At 59.4% G+C, this 25,427-nt stretch overlaps 9 protein-coding genes across 9 annotated transcripts; 5 read left to right on the plus strand and 4 right to left on the minus strand.

The window, feature by feature from the left end:
* Nucleotides 1-1,708: 1,708 nt before the first annotated feature.
* RYL2 (Ras-like GTP-binding protein RYL2) lies at nucleotides 1,709-2,721 on the plus strand (the record flags this gene model as incomplete). Its single annotated transcript, XM_032022529.1, has 2 exons — nucleotides 1,709-1,901; nucleotides 1,952-2,721. The coding sequence occupies 2 exons, from the start codon at nucleotides 1,709-1,711 to the stop codon at nucleotides 2,719-2,721; spliced, it is 963 nt and encodes a 320-aa protein (XP_031880594.1).
* Nucleotides 2,722-3,152: 431 nt separating this feature from the next.
* On the minus strand, nucleotides 3,153-9,125 carry mug81 (putative helicase mug81; the record flags this gene model as incomplete). Its single annotated transcript, XM_032022528.1, has 2 exons — nucleotides 3,153-8,189; nucleotides 8,235-9,125. 2 exons carry the CDS (start codon nucleotides 9,123-9,125, stop codon nucleotides 3,153-3,155), a joined length of 5,928 nt encoding a protein of 1,975 aa, XP_031880551.1.
* Nucleotides 9,126-10,007: 882 nt separating this feature from the next.
* Nucleotides 10,008-10,844, plus strand: CGGC5_v003881 (Synaptobrevin-like protein ykt6; the record flags this gene model as incomplete). Its single annotated transcript, XM_032022527.1, has 5 exons — nucleotides 10,008-10,028; nucleotides 10,095-10,173; nucleotides 10,251-10,383; nucleotides 10,434-10,753; nucleotides 10,804-10,844. 5 exons carry the CDS (start codon nucleotides 10,008-10,010, stop codon nucleotides 10,842-10,844), a joined length of 594 nt encoding a protein of 197 aa, XP_031880530.1.
* An 858-nt stretch (nucleotides 10,845-11,702) lies between these two features.
* CGGC5_v003882 (uncharacterized protein) lies at nucleotides 11,703-13,856 on the minus strand (the record flags this gene model as incomplete). Its single annotated transcript, XM_032022526.1, has 1 exon — nucleotides 11,703-13,856. The coding sequence occupies one exon, from the start codon at nucleotides 13,854-13,856 to the stop codon at nucleotides 11,703-11,705; it is 2,154 nt and encodes a 717-aa protein (XP_031880550.1).
* A 4,484-nt stretch (nucleotides 13,857-18,340) lies between these two features.
* cdc3 (Profilin) lies at nucleotides 18,341-19,053 on the plus strand (the record flags this gene model as incomplete). The annotated part of the gene is made up of 5 exons (XM_032022525.1): nucleotides 18,341-18,353; nucleotides 18,453-18,468; nucleotides 18,574-18,658; nucleotides 18,721-18,867; nucleotides 18,919-19,053. The coding sequence occupies 5 exons, from the start codon at nucleotides 18,341-18,343 to the stop codon at nucleotides 19,051-19,053; spliced, it is 396 nt and encodes a 131-aa protein (XP_031880549.1).
* Nucleotides 19,054-19,475: 422 nt separating this feature from the next.
* GOT1-1 (Protein transport protein GOT1) lies at nucleotides 19,476-20,168 on the minus strand (the record flags this gene model as incomplete). Its single annotated transcript, XM_032022524.1, has 5 exons — nucleotides 19,476-19,772; nucleotides 19,831-19,846; nucleotides 19,906-19,954; nucleotides 20,019-20,045; nucleotides 20,138-20,168. The coding sequence occupies 5 exons, from the start codon at nucleotides 20,166-20,168 to the stop codon at nucleotides 19,476-19,478; spliced, it is 420 nt and encodes a 139-aa protein (XP_031880548.1).
* Nucleotides 20,169-21,098: 930 nt separating this feature from the next.
* On the minus strand, nucleotides 21,099-21,692 carry ies6 (Chromatin-remodeling complex subunit ies6; the record flags this gene model as incomplete). Its single annotated transcript, XM_032022523.1, has 1 exon — nucleotides 21,099-21,692. The coding sequence occupies one exon, from the start codon at nucleotides 21,690-21,692 to the stop codon at nucleotides 21,099-21,101; it is 594 nt and encodes a 197-aa protein (XP_031880589.1).
* A 249-nt stretch (nucleotides 21,693-21,941) lies between these two features.
* dad4 (DASH complex subunit dad4) lies at nucleotides 21,942-22,354 on the plus strand (the record flags this gene model as incomplete). Its single annotated transcript, XM_032022522.1, has 5 exons — nucleotides 21,942-21,944; nucleotides 21,996-22,052; nucleotides 22,101-22,145; nucleotides 22,193-22,277; nucleotides 22,326-22,354. 5 exons carry the CDS (start codon nucleotides 21,942-21,944, stop codon nucleotides 22,352-22,354), a joined length of 219 nt encoding a protein of 72 aa, XP_031880547.1.
* A 474-nt stretch (nucleotides 22,355-22,828) lies between these two features.
* arp5 (Actin-like protein arp5) lies at nucleotides 22,829-25,230 on the plus strand (the record flags this gene model as incomplete). Its single annotated transcript, XM_032022521.1, has 4 exons — nucleotides 22,829-23,006; nucleotides 23,057-23,377; nucleotides 23,425-25,148; nucleotides 25,198-25,230. The coding sequence occupies 4 exons, from the start codon at nucleotides 22,829-22,831 to the stop codon at nucleotides 25,228-25,230; spliced, it is 2,256 nt and encodes a 751-aa protein (XP_031880588.1).
* Between the last annotated feature and the right edge of the window lie 197 nt (nucleotides 25,231-25,427).

Here is a 25,427-nt window from a genome sequence, read left to right on the forward strand (position 1 = left end):
TGGCGACACGTTCCAGTGGGGGCCAGATTCAGCCCAAGTTTAGAGCCTCCAATCTACCTGTGACTGCGCATTCCGACTTGAAATCGACCGAGACCTGTGAGATTTCTGTACCTGGCGCGCCAACGACCGGTTCACCGACAAAGGGGCGGCGGCTGCTGGACAAAGCCAGCGGTCGCCGGCGTGGGGGATCAGCGGTGGCGTCGTCGGACGAGATGCCGGGAACGTCGACTGATTGGGCTGGTCTGCACGTGCATTGGACGCCGTGTCGACCGGCCGGCTGTTGTTCGTCCCAATGGTCAGCAAAGCTCCGGGGCGCGTCGAGTCTGCGACGGGAGCAGCGTCCTCCGAACGTTGTTGAATGGATGCTGCTGGCTGAAAGGTGAACGATGACGCCATGCTGCATTGTAAAGATAGCGAACGGTGGGGAACAGGCTCACCACGCGACCTGCTGTTCCCACAATGCGCCGAACATCGACCGTCTAGCGTCCCTGGCGCCGTCTCGCCAGAATACAGCGCTTGTTTCAGCGGTCGCCGGCGCTGAGCCACCTCCGCGTTCACAGACCTTCCGGGGAGGTCACCCTCACCGAGGTCTGTGGTGGTGAGATAGCCTTACCTTTCTTTGGCCTACCTAGGTTTGGTTTACGAACAGTGGCAGCCTCTCGAATCACACCACCAGAGATGGGCATTCTCAGCACTACCGAATTCTGCTCTTCATGCATACGACACGACCCTCATCTAATCCATGCAGCCCTCCCCCGCCGATGGCACGTCGCCGTCTTCGTCAGCTGAGAGAGGCTCGGTGTGCACGGCGGGCAAAGCAGCATCATCCCGACGGCCTCCCCGCGGCGGGCACTAAATCCCATACCCAGGCCTCTGGAGCAGGTCTCAGAAAGAAACGAGAAACGAACGACGGCGCAACTCCAATCTCCCCCTGGAAACTTGACTTTCTGGTATTCCTTTTCGGAGAGCGTCTGTGTGCGAGTGTGTGTGTTGCAACCGTCGAGCCGGCCGTTCGTTCGCCCCGCAAAATAAAGCCGATTACATCTCACAAGACTAGTCCCCGTCCCCCCCATGCCGTCCGTGATCAATGATCCCTCACTCTCATCCCCCCATGTTACGTACAGCGAGGGAAAATAAAACAACAAAACATCAACAAAAACACCAGCCCGCCCACCCTCGTCTCTGCCTCACCACGCACTTTCCTTATCGCACGCTTCCGTCTCCTCTTCTAGACCAAGCCGTAGAAGGCCATTCCAGCGCATACCCTTCCCCCCCCGCCGGCATCCGAGACCACGCGCCGCATCGGCCGATCTGTGACCTCGTGGGTGCCTACATCACACTTGGCGCGGCGTGACTATCCTTAGATCCAAAAAGTGCCTTGAGAGTGCCTGTCTGCCTTCCTCGTACTACAGCAAACGAAAGCCACACCCGACTGCACCCACTACGTACCAAACATTGCATCGTGCCTCGAGTACTCGGACCACTCCTCCAGCCGAAGACTAGCACGACAGCCACACCCGGGAACCACAGCACACACCCACGTTGTCCAGCTCGTCTCGCGAATTCTTCAACAACATTCCGGGCCCCCTTTTTCGTCACTCTCGGTCACCATCGCCGACTGCCCGAATCGAACCGATTCCGAACGATCACCAGCGCGCGACCGCGCTTCTTCTCCCTTCTCCCCTCCTCTTTCTCCCTGCCTCTCAGAATGTCGTCCCTCGAGGCAAAGATCGTCGTCCTCGGCTCCCAGAATGTCGGCAAGACGAGCCTCGTCATGCGATACTGCAAGGGCTCCTTCAACCCGGCACAGACGACGTCTACCGTCGGCGCGAGCTTCATGACCAAGCGCGTCGTCGACACCGATACCGACACCATGGTGCGCCTGCAGATCTGGGATACGGGTACGTCTTGCTCTCCCCAATGTTCTATACGTATCGACTAACAAACCCAGCCGGCCAGGAACGCTTCCGCTCCATATCGCGCCTCTACTACCGCGGCGCCAACGCCTGCATCCTCTGCTACTCCATCACGGACGCCCAGTCCTTCACCGAGATGGGCATCTGGCTGACCGAGCTGCGCCGCAACCTCCCCGGCGACGTCGTCCTGCACGTCGTCGGCACAAAGGCAGACATCGTCGCCCGCGACCCCTCCCGCCGCGAGGTGCCCTTCGAGCGCTGTATAGCCTACGTCGCCGAGAACCTCGCCCCGGGCCTGGCATCCACCCCGCCGCCCACGGCCACACCGACAGGCATGCCCTCGCTGCTGTCGTCCTCCGACCCGCGGACGTCCTCGTCGCAGGTGCACAGCCAGTTCGGCAGCGGCGGCGGCGGAGGCGAGCCGCGGAGCCCCTCGTCGAAGCGCAGCTCGGGCTTCTGGGGCCAGGAGGTCGGGTGGGACGCGTGCCACGAGATCAGCGCCGAGAGCGGCGAGGGCGTGGAGGAGGTGTTCCGCGTGGTGACGCGCAAGCTCGTCGAGCAGAACCGCAAGATGCAGCAGGCGCTGCTCATGGCGACGGCCACCCCCGGCACGCCGGGCTACGAGTCCGGTATGGACGGCGGCTACTTTGACGGCATGAACCCGCGCGGCAGCTTCCGCGTGGGACGGGACCGGCGCAGTTGGCTCTTCTCGCCCGGCTTCTCGCCCGCCGTCACAGTCGAGCAGGGGGGCACGGAGCAGAATACCGATGATGGTGCCGCTAAGGCGAGGAGGAAGTGTTGTTGAGTCAGGCTCTGGAAGATTGGGCCTTTCTTTCTGCAACATGAGACGACGGTACGAAGAGACGGATATTTGACGACTGTTTTTTTGGGCATTCTGCGACGAACGACACGATCCGGACTGGCTGAGGACATAATCATGCAGTACACGACAAACCACATTTCTGGATCAAGCATGGTGCGAGGCGTTTGGGCATGGACTGTTGGGCTTTTCTTCAAATGGGATCACGGCACAGGGTTTGATTTTCGCATGCGGCATCACTGCATGGCTGTTTTACGGTACTGGGTTTTACAGAGAGAGCATCTCTCGCGAGAAAGCATTGTTTTGGTGGCAAAGGGGTTTCCTTTCTATCCTTGTGTATAGTTTCATCATGAGCGCGGGCTGCATTCGTCATAGCATGGCTTGGCTCCATCTAATACCATCATGTCATCAAGGCCTTACGCCCGAGAGGCACCATTACCGCTCTGCTGTGCCTGTGCCTTCTTGGACTTGTCTACATCGTCGTCCACCACGGGCGCCGTCGGGATGTCGATCCCGCCGACCCTGTACTCTAGCCCTACATAAGCATCGCTGACGACGAGCACGTCGAGCTTCCTGCCCTGAGCGGCTTCGGGCACCTTGAAATTGGCGCGGGCCGTAGGCTTGGAGCCGACGGCGACGCTTCTGCCGGCGCCCTGAGACCAGCCCGCGCGCTTGACGGCGATGACCTCGTCCCGGGCCGCGTCGGCCAGTACGACGAACCAGCCTTCATTTTGCGGCTTTGGGAAGCGCGGTGCGTAGACATGGGCGTCGCGCTCCGTCAGGGGGTTCAGACGGCGGAGGTCGACGGACACCGACAGCGCGGTCGTCTCCGGGACCGACACGGCGAGGTTCGGGAGCTGTGCGACGGCCTTTGCGAAGCGAGGCTGCTGGTGCGGCGCGACGGAGAGCTTTTTCGCCAGCTGCGTAACTTTGCCCGGGGATCCCAGAGCGCCAATCTTGGCGAGGGTGAGGTCCGACGTGTCGTTCTTGAGCGTGTCCACGCCCACGCCGGGAAGAATGGAGGCCGGGTGGTCGGTGGGCCAGCGAGCCGACTTGATGCACTGCAGGAGCTTGATGAACTCGAGGCAACTGGAAAGGTGGCCCAGCTCCGTGAGGACGTCGATGGAGGCCTGGATAATACGGATGGCCTGGTCAAGCACGCTGGTCTGGTCACCGACGTAATCCGTGATGGGCAGGGAGATGCGCGACATGTGCGCCTGGAGCAGGAGGAAGGCCTTCACATGGGGGTCCCACATGGGCAGGCCAAAAGAGTTGCCAGAATAAGTCAGGTTGCGGGACAGCTCGTCGTTGATGAGGTCTTCGTTGTGGCGGACCGGGAGCTCGTCGTACTCGGTCGCGCGCGACATCCACGACAGCACATCGAGAAAAGACGCCTGGGCCTTGGCGTGCTTGACGAGGTGGCGGATGGTCTTGTGAGAGAGGTAGTAGTAACTCATAATCTTGCCAAAGGGCGTGGGGTCGACATCGCCGTTGGGGAACACCTCGACACAGCTGGACTTTGCCAGCTCACCCAGAGACTTGTCAATCATCTCAATCATGTAGTCGTTGGCCATCGTCTGCGCGGCGATGCTGTTGTGCTCCTCGGCGGAGATCTCGAGGCCGTAGTACGAGGGGTTCTTGTGCAGGCGGCGGAAGAAGAACGTCCATGTGAGGTAGTCCAGGGCGTCCTGCTTCGTGACGACAGTCTCGGCCGAGACTTCGGCGCACAAATGATTGTCGAGGACGGTGTGGAGGGAGGATTCCACGGGGAAGCCGGTGTGCAAAAAGTGCTTGTAAAAGTCCTTTTTGGCGTCTTGTGTAAAGATGCGCGCCACGCCCGAGTTGTCGAACTGCGGCCGGCCGGCGCGGCCCAGCATCTGGAGGACATCTGTCAGGTCCATGTCCTTGTAGCCCTCGATCTTGGCGTCATAAAACTGCGTGCCCTTGACGACGACGAGGTGAGCGGGCAAGTTAACGCCCCAGGCGAGGGTACTGGTCGCGACCAGGATCTGGATCTTGTTGTTGAGGAAGAGCTCTTCGGCGAGCTGGCGGTCAGACTCGACGAGACCGGCGTGGTGCAGGCCGATGCCGAAGCTGATGGCTTCCTTGAGGGCGTCGTCCTTGACGCGGGCGAGGTTGAGCTGCAGGTCGTCCTCGTCCATGTGGAGGAACCGTCGCGGGTTGTCCTCCATGCCGCAGTAGTTGATTAGGTCCTTGGCCGTCAGGCGGGTCTGCCTTCGAGACGGGACGAACACGATGACGGGCTTGTCGGGGCTGTGGGTCTTGACCGCGAGGAACGTCGGGCGGTTCATGGACTGCATCAACGGACAGAACCCCCTGGTCTCGGGGAAGCCGTCGATGTAGAGCTCCAGCGGGACGGGGCGGACCGAGTGTCGGAAGTTGAAAAGGCCCTCCTTGACGCCGAGCCAGTTGCCCAGGTCCGTCGCGTTCGCGCAGGCCGTCGACATGCCGAGCAGGCGGACCGAGTTCTTGATGGACGCCGCAATGTAGTTCATGCGCGAGACGATGATCTCCAGAATCGGGCCGCGGTCGCCGGCGAGCAGGTGGATCTCATCAATGATGACCAGGCTGACCTGGCGGACGTAGCCTCTCGTCTGCCAGCTACGGGAGATACCGTCCCACTTCTCAGGGGTGGTGATGATTACGTCGGCGTCCTTGATCGTGCGCGTGTCGGGCGTGTTGTCACCCGTCAGCTCGACCAGCTTGAGGCCGAGGGGCCGCGCAAGCCGGGCGCCCCAGTCCTTGACACGCTCGCGGACGAGGGCCTTCATGGGGGCGATGTAGACGACCTTTGACCCGGGGCGCTCCTTGAACGCCCACCACATGGCGAGCTCCGCCGCGACCGTCTTGCCGCTGCCCGTGGGCGAGCCGAGGAGGACATTTGCAGGCGTGTGGTAGAGGGTGTGGAAGATTTGCGTCTGCATGGGGTTGAAGAACTGGAAGCGCTGGGCGTAAATCTCCTCGAGGGCCGGGTTCTTCAGGGCGCTGATGGGCAGCGGCTGCAGGTTCAGGAGGTCGGTGTAGACGCTCTCCGTATCGGGGCGGATGAGGTGCTGGAAGGAGACGGGCGTGACCGTCTCGGCGCCGAGCCACCGGTCAGAGACCGCCCGCACGTAGATCTGGTTCGGCAGGGGGTCGGAGAGGGGAATGGTGAAGTTGAGCTCGTGGTCGTCGTGAATCTTTCTCCTGTTGAGGATGAAGAACTCGTGGTGGTAAATCTCGGACGTCTCTGAGTTCTCGACCCAGATGTAGTACGACTCGGACGTGCCGTGGACATGGTCGTTCCACTTGTAGTCTGGGTAGATAAACAGCTTGATGCGGAGAACGTCACGGTTAAGAGGGGCGATCTCAGCCTCGACGCTGACCGTGGAGAAGTTGTTGAGAATGTGGGCAATCTTCTTGCCGGCGCTCTGGTTGTGGACGAGGCTGCCAATCTCTGCGGGCTCCATGTCCCTCATGGCCTCGATCGACAGGTTGTCCTTGGCGTCGAGCTGGTTGAGCACCGACTTGGGAAAGTCGAACTGGTGCAGGGGGTGCTGGAACGCCCAGATGCGCTTCTCGATCGACTTGGCCAGCGTGAGCAGGACCAAGCACTGGTGGCCCCATCTCCTATTCAGGGCAATCATGAACAAGGCTCTGCAGATGCGGCCGGCCTGCTGGGCCACGTAGTTCAGGTCGTTGCCCAGCGCAAAGTCCTCCGGCTGGGCTCTGCAAATGTACGCCTGAAGCAGAATGTTCGTCTTGGCCTGGGGCGTGTCGATGCCGCTGTCGACCTCGCAGGGCACCACGTCATACTTCATCTTGGTAAGCTCCTTTTCCTCCGAGTCTCTCGACTGGATATTGTCAAACTCTCCGCTCATGCTAATCATTTTGAGGATGTCGGCCTCGGTGGCTTGCGGCCGCATCATGGTGTTGAAAATCTGGATGCTGGTGTGCAGGATGTAATACTGGCTTGCAATGCGGCCAATGTCCTTGCTGCGGAGCTCCTCGGTCACCTCGTTGAATATGATCATCTGGCTCTGCTGGAGCGTGCGGGCCGCCTGGATCGCTAGCGTGCGGCGCCTCTGGACGAGCGTCGGGTCGTCCCTGATCTCAGCCCACTCGATGCCGTAGCTCATGGGGCTCCGTTGCATGCGGACGAACAGGTACGAGTAGCCGATCCACTGGACGGCCTCGGGGATGGACGTCACCGTGCCCAGCGCGATCTCGGCGTTGAGGTTGTCGACCAGCTTCGTCGAGAACTTGGACTCGATCGGCTGCTGCTCCGTGACGGTGGTCAGGTAGTGGTGGAGCCTGTCCTGTGTCGTGCAAATCATGCCAATACCGGTGTCCTCGAACTGCGGACGACCGGCACGACCAAAGATTTGCAACACGTCGAGGATGCCGAGGTCGACAAACTTGCCGTCCTGGGCGCTGTAGACCTGGGTGCCCTTGATGACGACGGCCGCGGCGGGCAAGTTGACACCCCACGCGAGCGTCGCCGTACAGCAGAGCACTTTGAGGACTCCTTCAGCAAAGAGCCGCTCCATCAGGTTTCTGTCGGAACGGGCCATGCCGGCGTGGTGCACGCCGAGACCTTTTGGGATCAGCTCGCGCAGGTCCCGCGCCTTGGACGACTTCATATCGCGCACCGCGTTCTCGTACCCGGGATGCATGGTCGGGTCGAGGAGATCGACGCAAAAGTCTTCCACGGCCTTCTCGTACAGCATCTTGGCCGTGGCCATGGTGTCTCTCCGCGAGTGCACAAATACCATGACCTGGTGGTCCCGCTGGAGCATGTCTCTGACCTTTTCGAAGGCGACCTGGTCCAGGTTCTCCTTGGACTGCTTCGAGCCGGCCTTGCCCTTGACGCCGATGAAGTGCTGCTCCAGCGGCACGGGGCGGAAGGAGGCGTCAAAGTAAAAGAGACCCTGGTACCGGTTGACCTTGAGGAAGTCGGCCACATCAATGTAGTTGGGGAGCGTGGCACTCAGACCGACGATGCGGATCAGCGACTGGGTGCTTTCCACCTGGCGCTCCGTTCTGGCAACGAGCGACTCCAGCACAGCACCGCGTTCGTCGTGAAGCATGTGAACCTCGTCGATGATGAGGAGGCGGACCTTTTGCACCAGCTCGGTGTCGCCGGTGCCCTTTCTCGTGACGACGTCCCATTTCTCAGGGGTCGTGACGATGATTTGCGTCTGGACGATCTCGGCCTTGGTCAGGTGCATGTCTCCGGTGAACTCGCGGCACTTGATGCCAAGCCAGGCCAGTCGCTTGCCGAGCTTCTCGGTGACTTCCGCCGCGAGCGCCTTCATCGGGGCGACGTAGACGATCTTGAAGTCTTGCGCGTCGACTGCAAAGTCTGTGGTGGCCGGGTCCTCGATGGGATTGGGCGTGCAGTAGTGGCCGATGGTTTGCAGGATGGTGAGCATGGCGGCGTCCGTTTTACCCTGCACCCGTCAGTATCACCACAGCTTGAGGGGATGACAACTTACAGCACCAGTGGGCGCGCAGATGAGCATGTTCTCGTTCGTCCTGTATGCCACCGGATGCACCAGACTCTGCATGCGGTTGAGCGTCTTGTACCCCTTGAAGGTCCCGCGGCAGAGGCCATCCATGTCGGATATCTTGACCAGCTTCTGGCCGGGGCCCAGGACGCCCTTCTTTCCCGCAGGAATGGCGTACTCTTCGTACTTTTCGAACTGCAGCCTCTCACTCCCCGTGGGGAGCGCGTACTTCTTGCCAGAGTGGCTGAGAGAGTTCCCGGCATTGTACGCCTTGTAGACGTGGGGGTACTGAATCTCCTTGGTCATGGCCGGAGCGAGGGCCGCATTCTTGTGCTCGTAGTCCTGGCGTCTCAGCGCCTCCTCGCGCTGGGATTTGGTCAACAGTCGCCCAGTCGCCTCCTGGTCCCCCTGTGACTTGACGGCGGTCACAATCTCGTCGCGGTGACCGAGCAGCTCAATGATGAAGTCAAAGTCATCAAAGCCGATGAGGTCAGCCAGCTGCGACTGCAGCTCCTCGTCGCCACGGCCCGAGGTCAGCACGCTCATGACCTGGCTCTGGAACACATCCTCGGCCAGGCCATTCTTCGCAGCAATGCCAGAGCACTTGCTCGCAAACCAGGCAGCGCCGTACGCGCCGTCTCCGTTGAGTGCGTCCGGGCCGTCGAGCTGGTCACTGCTGTAGTCGTCTTCGTCGTCGTCTTCGATAAAATCCCACACGTCCTGTGCGCCGTTTCCTGAGGAGTACCCCTCGTAGTCGTCGTCAAAGTCCACTTCAGATGGTGGCGCGGACGGCAGCTTCAGACCGGCCAGGGCCGTCTTCATGGCTTCGAATTGAGCCCGCCATTGGGCTTCAGCGGTGTCGAGGTCTGCGGGTGCCATTGTGAGTGAGTGTTGTATGAGATATGAGTGGTGATGGACTCGAGTATCCGTCGACGACGATGAGATGTCATCTTCATGGCACTGCACTAAACGCTGATAGAGGAGTCATTCACCGAGCAAAGTGGGGCGAACCAGCCTGCAGTGTCGTCTCTGCAGCAGTGGTGTCGTTCAGCCAGTGACGTCCGTCTGTTGGTGGGGTTCTGGCCGTCCCCCGCCAGGCACTCGAGACACTGTACGGATGCAGCGCTGACCGCCACCCTCCACTGATGTGGACGGAGGTGAGGGCCATCCGAGCCTCCGACGACCATAGGTTGTCCTTTATGCATAAGCCCGCCCAGCCATTGACATGCTGGACCTGATGAGGCAAGGTACGCCATCATGCCGTAAATCCAGACGTCGACCCCCTGTAGCGAACTCAAAGGGCACCCATCCACGCCAGCACGCCAGGTCGGGTGCCGCACCACCTTAATTGCTCTGCAGCCTGGAGGGGCAGAGCCAGGCCAAGTTCCCCTACTTTAGTGGGCATGTGATGTATCGCCCGCCCAAGACAGCGGCCTGCCGTGCGGCCAATCCCACCATAAACCTTGACGTCGCGGAGACGTTCTCCATCTTCCTCCAACTTGGACAATCCCCTTTCTCCATTTCTCATATCAATTCCGCCAACTCCTGACATTTACCCCCGCGATACCGCCCTTTGCCTCACCCGACGACCTCGAATCGCGTTGACACACAACACCGCACAGCGCATCGCCCACACGACACCGACTTGTTCCCCCGCCCCTGAAATACCGCCGTAAGTCCAGTCGGACCTCCCCTCCCGGCCTAGACCGCCACAGGCACCACGACGATGACGATAAACTGACAGAGCAAATCGACCAGAAAATGAAGCTTCACTACATTGGCGTACGTCGACCGTCCACGCGCACTGCTCTCCGGCACAACCCGCTGACGCCATGCGCCCCCGTGTAGATCCTCCGCAACGACAGCAAGCCGGCTGTCGAGCTGTGCAGTGAGATGGAGCTGTCGGCATACTCGCGATTCACAAGAAGTACGTTTGCGACAGCACCACGGACATGGGCAGCAGCCTCGCAGACAGGCACCAGCGCTGACAGGATTGCGCCGCAGACAGCTATGCTGAGTTCATGACCCTCTTCTCCAAGAAGGTTGCCGAGTCTACCCGTCCCGGCCAGAGACAGGATATCGAGGAGGGCGACAACACGTTCCACTGCGTGGGAAGGAGCGAAGGCATCTGCGGCGTGTAAGACGTTTTGTCCTGTGTAAAGTGCGGCGGCTGACCATACGGCGTAGCATCATTTCCGACCACCAATACCCCAGTCTAGTAGCCCACCAGCTTCTCTCCAAGATCGTCGACGAGTTCCTCACCAAGCACCCGCGCTCCACGTGGGCCACCGGCGAGCCCAAGCTCGCCCTCCCCGAACTCAAGGAGTACCTCACCAAGTACCAAGACCCCCAGCAGGCCGACTCCATTCTTAAGATCCAAAAGGAGCTCGACGAGACCAAGATTGTCCTGCACAAGACCATCCAGAGCGTGCTGGAGCGCGGCGAGAAAATTGACGACCTGGTCGCCAAGAGTGACGGCCTGAGCTCCCAGAGCAAGATGTTTTACCGTGGGTCTGCCGGTGAATTCACAGGAGGGCTTAGACTAACACACCCAAAGAACAGGCAAAGAAGCAAAACTCGTGCTGCATCGTCATGTAAAGCTGGTCTTCTCGTAACCCCCTTATCCTCATCCTCCTTGGTCATTTCACGTCTGGCGTTGGACGTTTGGACTCGTTTCAGCATAAACACTCGCTCCGGTCACGCTCGCTAGGATTGCAATGACAGAAACATCTTGCAGAGTCGGGCCTTTCGAATGCCTCATCAGTCTTGTGGAATGAAGGCCCGTGTTCATATTTCCGCAACTTGTGAACGATAGTTCAGGAATAATACAACATTGTGTGAACACCCCTGAGACATCCCTTGGCAGTGACATACTTCACATTGGCGCTTAGTCACGCGGCGGCACATCCAAACTCATCAGAATTTATTTGTATAGGTTTTAAGCTTTAGGATTATCTACCCAAAAAGCTTCCGTCGATCATGGATGATTCAAGACTGGATAAAAATGAACAAATCAGACTGCCCGTCCAATGTACGCGCCGCGCCCCTAGAGGTAAACCCCTTGAACAGTGGTATCGATGCGACAACCCTCGAGGTTGTATTAGAGAAAATGGAACAACAAACAACACGCCCCCCAGTGTCCTCTCAAAGTGTTTGTCAAAGTCGCTTGCAGACCGTTTTTTCTTTTGGTTGAACCCACACACACACCGCTCAAATCAAACAAATGAAACAAGAAAAAGCAGCCCAGCTCTCCAAGCATAATCGTCTCGACGCAAAAAAAGTGGTCCTCCAGAGTAATAGGGCTTCGAGAATGTAATAGTCAAAAGGGGTGATTTTGAACATGACGGCCTGGGCGTCGAACGAGTGGACGAAGGGAATCGTGAAAAGAAGTGTCCGTGAAGTGGGAAGGTCGTGATAGTGTTGTCGCATAAAGGGACATAATAGTGGCGAAGGCGATCATTCTCCCTCGACAATGATGCGCTCGCTCTTGCGGTTCTGCGCAATCTGCTGCTCAAACGTCTCCCCGGGGCTGATGAGCGTCGGCGTCGAGCTCTTTGTCGACGAGAGGCGCTCGTTTCTGCCAATAGTGACCGTGTTCACGCTCACGGGGCTCCTCATGCTGGGGCTTCCGGAGGGAAGGGCCGGCGTCTTGAGCGGCCGGAGCATCCGGCGCTGCGACCTTGAGATGCTGATCTGGCGGGCAATGGAGATCTCGACGGCAGCCTTCAGCGCGTCGTCGGGCTCCGACTCGTCAAGGGACGGCTTTGTGACATGCGTGTGGGCCGACGAGACGGATGCGGGCGATCGGTCCTTGGCGCTCGGGGCCGCGCTCGAGGGCGCCGTGGAGTCGGACGGCGTAATCATCTGCCACGCGGGCTCGTAAATGGTCGGCTTCAGCTGCTCCGTCAGGTGAATCTCCTCCGACTCCCGATCGTCGGTGGGAGAGTCGAGGAGGAGACCGGACTGCTCGGGCCCGAAGGCGTAACCGATCGGCACGTCCTGGGGCGCCCTCATCGAGTCGGGGGTCGCGGTCCTGGCTCGTCCCGAGGCCTCCGCCTTCACGGCCTCGAGGTAGTAGCGGGGTCGCGGAGGGTCGAAGCTGGACCTCGACGGGGACGGGAACGGCGACGTGTGCGAGCGGTGGCGGGGCGACGCGGGCGGGTTGTTGGCCGATTCCGAGGGCGTCGCCGGGAACAACGACAGCGAAAAGGCTGGCGACTTGAGAGGTTGCGGCGACGTCGCGCTCCTGCCCCTCATCCGCTCCTTCTCCTCCTCCTCCTTCATGACCTGGTCGTTAATCGTCTTGAGCCTGTCCAGCGTGGCCTGCCGCCTCGCCAACAACGCAGACGCCCCCTGTTGTTGCTGCTGTTGCTGCGCCTGCTGTCCCGGCGGTCCTTGCGGCTGCAGGATGCCGCCAAACATGACGCTATACCGCTCCATGTTGATGCTCGGGATCTCCACGTCCAAAAAGTTTCCTGCGGGCTTCGTCGGGAGCGCGGGCACATGCATCGATACGTGCACCGGCGCCGAAATGTCCGACTTCTTCACCTTTTCACGGGTCGACCGTGTTGATGCCATCCTGCTGAGCAGCTTTGGCGGCTTCTGCTCCTTCGGGCTGGGCGGCGCGGCCATCGGCCCCGCGGTTTGTGAGCGGACCATGGCCGGTTTGCTGTCCCCCGGTCTCCTCTCGGTGTTTCGTCTTCCCAGATCAGTCGCCTGGTTGCTCGGCGGTAGGCTCTCAAACTCCCGGGTGCTGGCCATTGGTTGCTGGAGGTTCATTGGTTGTGAGATGGCGACGGGTGATGAGGCGAGCCTCTTGCTCTTTGAGCGTCCAAATAACTTCCATCGCCCCGACTTCTGTTTCGGCGCCGGTACGGGTTCCGCGGTCTCCATCGGCGAGGGTAGAGGCTCTGGTGAGGCTCTCATCATGCTGGTGCTCATGCTCGACGCCTGCGGTTGCCAGTCGTTTCTCGGCTGTGCGGGTGGTGGCGGCGGCGACGAGAACTCGGGCGGGATGTGAGTTGGGCTTCCTATTGCCATGCCAATCGCAATCGTTCCCATGTTGCTGTCCATCGAGTCTGGCGTCTGCGTCCTGACGGTGAATGTCCGAGCCGGTGAAAAGTCGCCGGGACTCTCTACCGGGGATGCTGGGTTGTCCCGTATCGGGATGTGGTACGATTTGAAGCCTCCGCGCGCCGACGACTGAGGCCTGATGTACATGTCATCCTTGGAAATCCGCCTGTCGGCAAAAGACCTGAAGCTGGCGGTGCTGTTGTTATGAGGGGAGAGCCCTCCGCTGGTGCTCGGCCGCTCGGCCATTGTTGATGATGCCTTGGAGCGAGGAGGCGTAGGCAGCGGGCGATGGCGGTACGTGTTACGAGCTTCGACGACGGCGGCGGCGGCGTCGGCGGCAGCACCCTCTGAGGAGAAGGAGGGCACGCTCTCGTTTTGAGAGAGGCTCGAGTCTTCCTTGGCCAGTTGGAAACTTGACACAAGACCCGGCTCCCCCAGGACGGGGGACTCTGGGCCGTGCGTCTGCGCACCACCGGGGGCCCCTCCACCAGTCCTCATGCTCTTCATAGATCTGGAACGGTTGACCAATTTGAACATGCTCCTCCGATGGTGCGTAGCAGGAAACCTCACAATGCTAGCGCCTGGCCGATCCTTGTTGACAGGGCTGGAAAGCAAGCAAAGCAGGCGGGCTGCCCAGGACGTGGAGCGGGGTGTTGGGTTTCGAAAAAGGAGATGATGAGAGGCGATTTGCAGAACTAGCGGCCGGGAGAGACTTCCAGGTTGGATCGTAGTTTATCTCTCTGAGAAAGTAGAGGGAATGGGCGGAAGAAAAAGGTTGATTGAGCGGGAAAAAAAACAAGACACACAGAGACCCGACGAAAATAGAGAGTAGACCCAAAACCTCCCCAACCCGGTTGCCTGTCGTACCCATACGGCATGCAAAAGACAGGAGATGACCCAGACTGGGGGTCCCTTCGACTTAACTTTACTTTGATATCATTCACTCTCGAGAGTCGCCTCTCCCGCGGCCGGGCGACCCAGAGCCCGCAGCCCGCAGCCCAGAAGCCCAGAAGCACTCTGTTCTCGCCCCCAGCACGCGACTCGCAACTTTGTCGCCTGTTTGAGATTGATAGGACGGATATTTTAGGGGGGGCTGATCAACACAAGGATGACGAACCTCCCATCCTGTCCATGGGGTGGTCTGTGGATCAAGGGTCCCGGTCGTTTGCGAACGATAAGTCGCGTATCTTCTGCGGTCGAGTGGAGGTTGTGCGGTTTCGTGTGTCAGACTAGCGAGAACTGTAGGGAAGACGGCGGCGAAGCATGATTAACGGAGTCGTCAGCTGCATGGCATGGGCGGCCGAGAGGTCCAGAAGCATTTCACGGTCTGATTTTGTTTTGACACTGCCGTGCGCCCAGGGCTGCTGGCTTGCTGGCTCGGGGGTCTTGTGATATGCAGTACCTGCAGTAGGTGTCGGAGGGAGGGGAGCTCGAGAATAGCCTCATGTCGTGTTGCCGCGTCTGGTCATCTCCCGCCCCCATCGCGCGCGGCGGTTGCCGGCGAATGACCCAACATCGTTCTGGGTCCCTCATCACAAACCTCATCAGAGGCAATTTGAGTTCAAATTGACGACGCCCACAACCTGACGGTGCCCTTGTCGAATCGTGCCGTACCATGCCGCTAGAGGGGGGAGGGATTCGAGAAGGATGGAAAGAAGAGGAGGGTCGCATCCGTGCTCGGTCTGCGGGACATCCTTGGTTGGTTGGGTTACCCCGGCCCGGGGGACAAGCCTCAGGGTCGTCCCTGTCAGACCGCACGTCCTCTCGTCGTGGTTACGCCCCGACCGCTCAAGCCCAAGCCTCGATGAAATCGATCCGCAACGCTGGGGGGAAGGACGGCTTTGCGACAACTGACCGTTGACGTCGTCGTCGCCTGGTTAGTCTCCATGGCGAATTGGACTGCCGGGATCCGAAGATGAAGCGATGGGACTGGCCCGTCTGGACGTCGCTTTGCTGCCCACAGGCCTGAGTCGCCTGCCGTCCAGACTCGCCGTGCATCGTCAACGGTCGCTGGGCTGAAGATTGCTTCATTTGAAGTTCAATCAAACAACCGATGCCGCCAGCGAATGAGAGTTACACGACGTTGCAGTCGCGGATCCTCTCCGCGCCAAAGACTCATTAACGGCGCCCTGCCCGCGCATACTCCGATCCCCCACTCTGACATCAAACGGGTCTCTGGTTTAAAATGAAAGGATCGGAGACGTTGTTGCTCATCCGGCTTCCCACCAACCACGGTCCGCAATCAAGGAAACAACCTTCTCACACAAGCTCTCTGCCCGCCCAGCGTGACGCCAGCGCAGTGCAGTGTAATATCTCAAATCTTGGAGATTTCCCGGCTGATTCTCCCACCGCTTGTTTTCTGTCGGACCCATGGGCCGTTGCCTTGCTAGACCTCCGGGCATAACAACCCGTTGTGTCGCTCGTGCCGTCCTTGCGATCGACCAACAATGCGATGGCAATGCGATGGCAGCGCGATTGCGACCGGCTCGCAATGCTGGCCAAGCCACCGCGCGTGTTCGCACCCACGAGGTCGGGTGCTGTTGGTGCACGCTGTTGCTGAATAAGTCCGCCGCGAACCGTGTCAGCATCCCAACGACTCTGTGGGCTCCTAGCCCTTAGGGCCGTCGTCTCGTGTATGCGACCCGGTATTCCAGAGTGACAGGTACACCGTCCCAAAAAAGCGCACTCTGACCGCGTAGCATTAAAAAAGCGTCGTATTGAAACAGACTTCCTGGGTCACGAAGCGCTATTGCCAGGCGTCGCCGAATATTGGGGGTTTGGCTCTCGCTTGCTTTTAGGCGTGCTCTGTCTGCGCTTGGGCCGTGTGCTTCTTGCTTCTCCCAGTCGACGATAGGCCCATAGTCGGATCATGTCCTGGGTTCTTGAGATGACATTTACGGATCGCTGCACATCCAGGAGCTCTGCGCGCGACAAGGCTGAACGTGACCGGGCTTCTGAGGGAGTCAGGAGGACTGGAGGATGCGACGAGGCTGCCCAGCGAGTGGGTTTCATGTGTCTTGTCCGGGGTCGACGGCCGACTGATCGTCTCAAGATTGCAAATTCGCGGGATCTGCTTTGTGGCCGGAGCGCAGACTGTCGATAAGAAAAAGCTCCGACGTTCCAGTCGCTTCTGATGTCGTCTATGATGAAGGTGTCAAAGTCTGCCCCTGGAGGCGCCCTAGCCAAACATGCCCTGGTAGCGTCCCTGGTCACATCCAGGAGCCTGACGGACGCCAGGAGAACCAAACTTGTTTGATGGTGAACCACAAACCATTCTTCCAAGGTTCGTCTGAAGGCGCTGACTTTATCGCTGCTACCGGGCTGTTGATGTGGTGATGGTTTAGTTCAGCGCTTCTAAGCCGTGAACCTGCATGCGCTGGGAGCCGCAGCACCGTCCGAGGGCTGGATGCGTCGACCCAAGGGAAGAGGCTCAAGAACCACGCTTCCTCTGCCGACGTGCTTCTCGATGCCCAGCCGCAATCCTCCCGTCCATTCTTCAGCCTTGTATGCCGGTCGTCTGGCTGTGTGTAAGACGCAGGTGCTGAGGCCGATGGGATGACAAGAGGATCAGGCAAGGAGTGATGCTGCGGATTCAAGCGTAACGCAGCCCCAGCCGACGATCCGTTGACAATGTTGCATCCCGTCCGCCGTTCCTGGGAGAGCTGAAAGAAACAATTCGCCTCACCCTTCTGCAAGCATCCGATGAGCAAGAGGGCCAGGCCTTTATCGTTATTTGCAGCAGCCCACAACGGAGAGCCAGCCGGCTGGCCCAGAGCAGACCGGGACCGAGCTGGACGGAAAGCATGCCATCCAACGGAGGGCGAGTTGTGCTCCAGACCACGAGCGGCAGCGCGAGCGGACTTCCGTCGTCGGTGCCTCGATGTTGCCCTCTTGCAGCTGCGCGCCGTCAGTCCCAATGGGGTGTTGAGTTCACGCAGTTGCAGGCCTGAGAGTCTGCCGGCAGGCTTGGCACGACATGGGGCTCATCGTGGCTGGCGGCAGTAGGTGGCTGATGCATTGCCGTGGCGCAAATTCATGCATTCTGAAGCGGAATCGCGTCACTGCCGGCCGCACGGTGCTTAGACAGGCCAATTGGCACAGTCACCCCGCCATCACGTGATGGCAGCATTTGGCGGGGCAGAGTCCGCAGTGAAGCTGGACGAAGGCAGTTCCTTGTTGTCGCAGAGCCCGTCTTTTTGGGGGCGGACGCTAAATGGTGTTTGCCGTGGATAGCAGGCCTGTTAATACTGCTAACGTGAGTCGAGGTAGGGAACCATCTTGCGGTAAGATATTTGGCCCCAAAGGCGGTGATGGAATGGCCCGGCGGATCACCCCTATGGAGACCGGCCGAGCTTTCTCCCCCTGGTGTGGAGGACGATTGGCCGAGGTCGCAATGGCAACGGTCAACAAATGGACTGACCGACTGACTGACTGATGAGGCTGGTGATGTGTGCAAGCAGACGATGCTCCTGCCGCTGCTACTGTTTCTGTTGCTGCTGCTGCTGCTGCTGCTCCTGAGCCCGGGCCTGCGGGATAAACACAAATGCCAAAATGATGGGATCAGGTACACTGCAGGTAAGGTAGCAGAGCACAAAGCCGGCTTGGGAGGCGGTGGTCGCCTGGGAAGCCAGACAGAGTCACCACCCCGCCGCATGAATCCAGGACAAAGCAGCCCGTGGCAAGTGGAAGGGACCAGAAACACTTGTATTCGCCTAGTTGCGACCCGTGCTGAAGAAAGTACCCCGCCCCGCGGCGCTCGCCCCGGTGACGACCTCTCAGTTCATAGCGGTGTACCCCGCCCGGCCCGCTGGACCTAAAAATTGATGTATCTCTAAGAGGGGCAGGTCAGGCAGGAGGGCGACCAAGAAACACATCTCAACCCGAAATTCCTCCCTCCAATATCCCACCACACCGCGTCAAAGCTTGGGCTGCTGCACTCACACTCTTCGACTGAAGCTTCTTGTCTCTTTTTTTCCCGTATTTGCATCAGCGAGCACCAGGTTTCCTTCCACTCCTTCACCATGTCGTGGCAAGGTAAGCAGAGCAACGGCCCAGCTCTGTCCAGAGAGAGGCCATCCCCGAAAACCCCCACCTTTGCCGAAACAGAGAGCTAACCTGTCGCCTTCGTCACAGCTTATGTTGACACCAGGTAGCCGCGCACCAGAGCTCTCCCCCTTTCCCATCCCGCGCCCGTCCCGTCACGGGCACCCGATGGGAGTTACACGGACGATCATGGCTGACATGGACTTTGCAGCCTCGTCGGCACTGGCCACATTGACAAGGCCGCCATCATCAGCATCGCTGGCGACAGCACGTGGGCGTCGACCGCCGGCTTCACGGTATGTCGCGGTGTTCTGTCTCTAAACATGCCGCCGGATGCTGACTACGCTGGTGCACACAGCTTGCCGCCAACGAGATGAAGGTCATCTCCGACATTGTCAAGGGAGACGCCGGCGCCAAGGACAAGGCCTTCGCCGACGGTCTCTACATTGCCGGTGACAGATTCGTCATGGCCCGCGCCGAGGACGGCACCATCTACGCAAGAAAGGTTGGCATCACAAGCCCTGAGAAGAGGCCCAGAGGACTGACTTCAAGCCAGGGACGTGACGGCATCGCCGTCGCCAAGACCAACCAGGCCATCCTCGTCGGCCACCACAACGAGAACCAGCAGGGTGGCAACGCAAACCAGGCGGTGCAGAAGCTGGCGGACTACCTGGTCGGTGTCAACTACTAAGTGTTGCGAGCGTGGAAGAGCGGCGGAGGGTGGACGGGCGGCCCATCTGAAGGCGCCCTTGGAGTTTTACCGTGTGCGAGGCAGGCTGGGCATCTCGCTCCCACACACACGACGAGGATTTGACATACGAATCGACGAACACTAGATTAGCAAGAGTTACCAATGGCGGGATCTTTGCTTAGCCACGGCCATGTCCGGAACAGAGTCCCTGAATCATGCACCACAAGGTAATGCGGAGTTCTTTCGTACAGTCATTATCTTGACACTTTGGCCAAATCGATACACCTCGACGTATGATACATGTTCTGGAGAGACCAACACGCTCAAATCCAGCTGCGCCGTTCTGTGGTATACAACCCGTCTATACGCTGTCCCATTCCGACCAACCCAATAAGTGCGCCGTAACTTCAGATATCGTGTGACTAGACAGGCAGCTCCGCGTTTCGTCGACCAACACCAGACCGGTCGACCGCGACCCCAATGTACGGTCCAATAACGGGTATGTTCCTCGCGAACGCCGCAATCGTGCCCAAAAAGTCACCAAAAAGAACCATTATGCCGTAGAGCTCAACACAGAAGCCGATGAGGGGCCATCGCAACAGGATCAGGGCGAGACCGCCAAAGAAGGCCGCCGTTCCCTTTGCCTTTTGTTTACGCGCGAAGAAGAGGAGCGTCTTTTGCGGTCCGATGATTATCGTCAGGCCGATCAGGAAGAGGATCTGCGGCCGCGTCGGTCAGTTGGGTCGCACGTCAGCGTTTCAAGGGGGCAGATCGTACGTTTCCCATGGCAAGCCTGCAACAGACCGTCAGCTTCATCTCAACAGACTCGTGTGCGGGAAAAGGGGGACGTACATGGCTCGGTCAAAGAAGAGCATCACTCCTCCGATGAGGAAGAAACCTCCTGAACCGGCGTCAGCTCCGATAGACCACCAATGCGCCAGAGCTTGGATAGGGCGCAAACCTACCACCAGAGCAGAAAATGACCCCAATCTCTGTAATTCATGTCAGCGACCGTCCAGAACGGGCAGCGAGGCCTAGGCAGCGTCGTGATGCGGCCGGCGTGGAGCTCCGCGGGTCGACGTACTCTGGGAATCCGACATCCACATCGACGCCATCTTGCACGGTTTGGTTGACTGTCGAGTCGGATGGGCTTGGTTTGATATCGGGGTTTATTCGAGTGATTCAATGCGAGCCACAGGTGACTTGTGAGACTCGACACGCAAACGTATGAAGGCCAAGGAGTTGCTGATCTGTAGCTAACTGGCGGGAGCAGACGACAACTTTTAGATTTAAGACCAGATCACTACTACACTAGGAGGAAACAAAGCCAGCGTTCCTGCCACGAAACAGGGGTTGCGCTGCTGCTGCCCGCGCTGTCACGGATCATTTGGGGGATGGGACAACGCGCTAAAAATGCGCTGCGAGGGTTGGCCACGGCATTTGGACCAATGGCAGCGGGGGGCAGACCTCGGTGGGGGTCGTGGGTGCTGATTTAACCCACGCTCACCTGTGGAAAATTTAGATGCTTCAACTCACCATCCTCACAACCATGGAGCTCACAACGACCGTCGCATGAACCGCCAGCTGGCGAGATTGCGGTTTATGCCAACGTGCTTCTCGACGCGGCATGTTTGTTGACATTTGTCTGCTGAAGCTGCAACTCAAACACGAGTTAACGGGCACACGAGCAAGCTCACAATATGGGCAGTCGATGGACGCGGCAAGTGTCAATTATCTAATTCGCCGCGGCGGCCGTAGCCTCGAGCTATGGCAACTGAGTATCGTCTCCCATACGTTCTCGGTAATCTGTCGATTCACAGGCGGAGAACAATCTCTGATCACGATTAAGCCGGAGTGTCATCTAGCACCCTTTGCTGAAAGGCGGAGGGCTGTGTAGTTGAGATTTGACTTTGTTGGTCGCACATATCCCAGCTGGTTGTACTGTTTTGAATACAATTCGTTTCCCATGCTCCAAGTCCCAAACAACGCGATGCCGTAACGCCTTCGCCGTGACTCCGCAAAGCAGATAACCCATTGACGCCAACTTATTTGAGAACGGTGTGCGCTCCACGCGCCTCCAGGAACTGCTCCGCCGCGCCCTGGGGCAGCGTGCGAATCAGGCCAAACACCTCCTTGTCGTGGTACCGCAGCCGCGTCTTGGGGTCGAGGTACGGCGCGGGCAGGCCCGTGATGTCGCAGTACCGCTTTGTGTGTGCCAGTGACGGCGCCGACTCGATGTTGGTGTACGTGACGGCCGGCGCGGCGCCTCCGTTGGGCTTCAGGCTCTTCTCGAGAACGAGCTTGGACAGGCTGCGCGAGGCCTGGGCCAGGTTCGGCGGCAGGCCAGAGGCGTCCTTGCCGGTGGCCGGCGTCGAGGTGCCGCTCGTGGAGAGGCCGTCGTCTTGCTGACCGGCAGCCGGGGTGCCGGCGCCGCTGTTGTCATCCTGTTGCGGGGTCGCCATGGCCGAGGCTTCGCGACGGGAGGCATCGCCGAGGATGGTCTTGATGTTCTTGTTGCGGCGCTGGTTGGGGCGCCAGGACGGGTTGCGGAAGCTCTTGTGGATTGAGTGGATGTCGATCTCGTCGAGGAGGGCCTGGTGGGCGATTTGCGCCTCCGTCTGCTCTTTTGGTGCCGCCATCATGTGCTTTACGTAGAAAAGGTTGGGTGAGATGTTTCGCGCAGGTCGTCATAGGCGTTGCGGATCGAATTGAGGGCGACGGGATGACGGTGCTGCTGGTTGAGGCAGTGGCAGGGGAGCTTATTCTGCCGCGGCTTACCGCTTATTCGGTGTGCTCGGTGTACTCGGGTACCTCTGCAACTGTCCTGGCGGGGGTCGTAGCGTCAAGTAAACAAACGAACCACCTTCACGCACAGCAGCGAAAGCAAGATGGTAGGCCAATGTGATGAGTCTATTAGTTTCAACAAGCTGACACCCGAACAGGAGAGCCCACACGAGCACCAGCAGAACCTTCTGCTTTCCCGCGTCATCACCAATGTGGTATGTTTACCAGGCAGACTGCGCAGCATCGCGACTTACACGACGCAGGAGAAACTCAACGAGGCCGTTATGGTCATGAACAAGTCCTTGCAGGTAATGAAATCACATTGACATGCAGACGTCCGGTCTGACTGTGACAGGAAATCAACATCCAAAACATGAACGTCGAGCTTGTCGCTCAAATGTTCAAGAACTACCAGTCCAACGTCCTCTTCCATCTTGAGGGTATGTCCGCCTGCATCTCTTCTGCTCACATCTGCTCATTCGCATTAGCAACGGACAACTTGAAGCCGCCTTCATAGATTTCCTGGGATTTTCTTTGGGGTGATGGATGATCAATGAGATATGATGAGACGAGCTGGCGAGAAGACCAAGAGGTCATGGCAGAATACCCCAGAAGAGACTGAATACACACTATGGTTAAACTGATTGACTTCTTGCTATTTCTTTGAATAAAAAGCATCCACGGATGTGGTCACCTCCCCCAGACTCAAGTCATGCTGTCCGGGCACCTGTGACCACTAACAGCTACGCCGCAGCACGTCCCGACCCACTAAATTTTACAGCCTCGTAGCTCAGGTAGCCTCGCAAGACGGCGCATCGCGACTTGAACACGACGACCGAACAGACGCATTGAACGAGACACAACTGACGCGGCCCCTTCGAGACAACCTGCAACGGCCCAGACGATTGAATCCCATCCGCTTCGAATCGACTCACACCCTCGGCATGGTCAGTCGCATCGCGACAGCCTAGACCCTTCAACGAGCATCGCGATGGCGCCCTCAGCAACCGAGGAGCTCCCTCCTCTTAAGGGACCGCCCGAGAGGACGTATCCGCCCGCCAAGATATTCCCGGTGAAGGAGGCAAAGTTTGAGAAGCCGATTGCCGTACAGCATGATGGAAGAGAAAAGGCAGCGGCGCACCCGGGTGCAGCCATCGTCATCGACAACGGTGAGCACGACGACAGCGAGCAAGGATTGCCCGCCCGCTGACAATCACAGGTTCATCGGCAGTGCGCGCTGGCTGGTCCTTCGAAGAGAAGCCCAGGCTGAACATCCCCCCGATTATGTCCAAATACCGCGACCGGAAGGCTGGCAAGACGTACTCCTTCGCCGGCAGCGATTGCTACGCCGACACGACGGCGAGGAGCCACATCCGATACGCTTTCGAGCAGGGGACGGGCATCGTCAGCAACTGGGACGTCATGGAGCACCTGCTCGACTACATCTTCCTCAAGCTCGGGCTCAACGGCGACGATGCGTCCATAGACGTGCCCATCGTCATGACGGAAGCGGTCGCCAACCTGCCGTACTCACGGAAATGTAAGCCTTGCAACCAATCTGGAGACTACACCTCTAACGCATGACAGCCATGACGGAAATCGTCTTTGAATGCTACGGCGCTCCATCTGTGGCGTACGGTATCGACTCCCTCTTCTCCTACAGACACAACAAAGGCAACACGGGCATCGTGGTCTCGTCGTCCTACACCTCCACGCACGTAATACCCGTCTACAACCACAAGGCCATGTTGAGCCAGGCCACAAGGCTCAACTGGGGCGGCTGGCACGCGGCCGAGTACCTGCTCAAGCTCATCCGGCTCAAGTACCCGGCCTTCACGGGCAAGCTCAACGTGTCGCAGGCCGAGCACATGCTGCGCGACCACGCCTACGTCTCGGAAGACTTCGACAACGAGCTGCGGGGCTACCTGGACTGGACGGGCCTCGAGGACCGGGATATTGTGATCCAGTACCCGTTCACGGAGGAGGTCGTCGTGCAAAAGACCGAGGAGGAGCTGGCCCGCATCGCCGAGCGCAAGAAGGAGAGCGGCAGGCGGTTGCAGCAGCAGGCGGCCAAGATGCGGCTGGAGAAGCTCATGCGCAAGGAGAACGAGCTGGAGCACTACAAGAAGCTGCAGGTCAAGCTGGAGCAGCAGACCAACAAGAAGGAGGTGCGCCGGCTCCTGGACAGCAACGACCTCAAGGACGAGGCCGCGTTGGAGAAGGCCATTGCCGTGCTGGACAAGGCCGTCAAGAAGGCGCGCACAAAGGACGTGGGCGGCGACGCCGAGGAGGACCAGCAGGAGCCCGTGTTCGACCTCCTCGATGTGCCGGACGAGGAGCTCGACGACGCCGGCCTCAAGGCCAAGCGGCAGCAGAAGCTCATGAAGTCGAACCACGACGCCCGCGCGCGCGCAAAGGCCGAGAAGGAGGCCGAGAAGGCGCGCATCGAGGAGGAGAAGCGGCTGGACCAGGAGCGCCGCGAGAACGACCTCGAGGGCTGGCTCGAGGAGAAGCGGCAGCGGCGCGACCTCACGCTGCAGAAGATGAAGGAGCGCGAGCGTCTCAAGCAGGACCTCGGCAACCGCAAGTCGCTCGCCTCGCAGATCCGCATGAAGAGCATCGCCAACCTGGCCTCGGACAACCCGACCAAGAAGCGGCGCCGCGGCGGCGACGACGACAACTTTGGCGCCAACGACGACGACTGGGGCGTGTACCGCCAGATCGTCGTCGGCGACAACAGCGACGACGAGCAGGAGGAGGAAGACCTGAACGCGAACCTCAAGATCTACGAGGAGGAGCTGCTCCGCTACGACCCGGACTTCACGTACGAGGACACCCACGAGGCGCAGACGGACTGGTCCAAGTCGATGCTGCACGCCTTCGCCCGCGGGCCGCGCCCGTTCGACGCGGGCTCCCAGGCCGAGCTGAACCAGATCCACCTCAACGTCGAGCGCATCCGCGTGCCCGAGGTCGTCTTCCAGCCGTCCATCGCGGGCGTCGACCAGTCCGGCCTCGTGGAGATCATCGGCGACATCCTCAACCAGCGCCTCGGCGCCGTGCCGAACCGCGACGACTTTCTGAAGGACGTCTTCCTCACGGGCGGCAACACCATGTTCCAGGGCTTCGACGAGCGGCTCCGGTCCGGCCTGACGCCGCTGCTCCCCGCCGACTCGCCGCTGCACATCCGCCGTGCCCAGAACGCTCTGCTGGACGCGTGGAAGGGCGCCGCTGGCTGGGCGGGCTCGGCCGCCTGGAAAGCCGCCACCATCACGCGCGAGGAGTACCAGGAGAAGGGGTCAGAGTATATCAAGGTGAGTCCGCTTCATGATGCAGCGCTTAGACATGCTAACACGAGCCTAGGAACACGACCTTGGCAACACTTCATATGTATGATTAGTCGGGCGCTATTGCGGGAGCTAGAATGGGTAGTCAGGGAAATGGTCAACGTAGTTTACACAGTCTGTCACAATGAGACGAAAAAGTCAATTGACTCCCTTGGTCACCGTGACGAATAACAATGGTGCGATTCTGCCCAGCGAAATGTCTGTATACACATGCAAGTCCCTCCATCCAAAGCGCATCACTGCCAA

Source organism: Colletotrichum fructicola (assembly GCF_000319635.2).
Source record: "Colletotrichum fructicola Nara gc5 chromosome Unknown KSG_Nara_v1_contig02, whole genome shotgun sequence".
Taxonomy (NCBI): domain Eukaryota; kingdom Fungi; phylum Ascomycota; class Sordariomycetes; order Glomerellales; family Glomerellaceae; genus Colletotrichum; species Colletotrichum fructicola.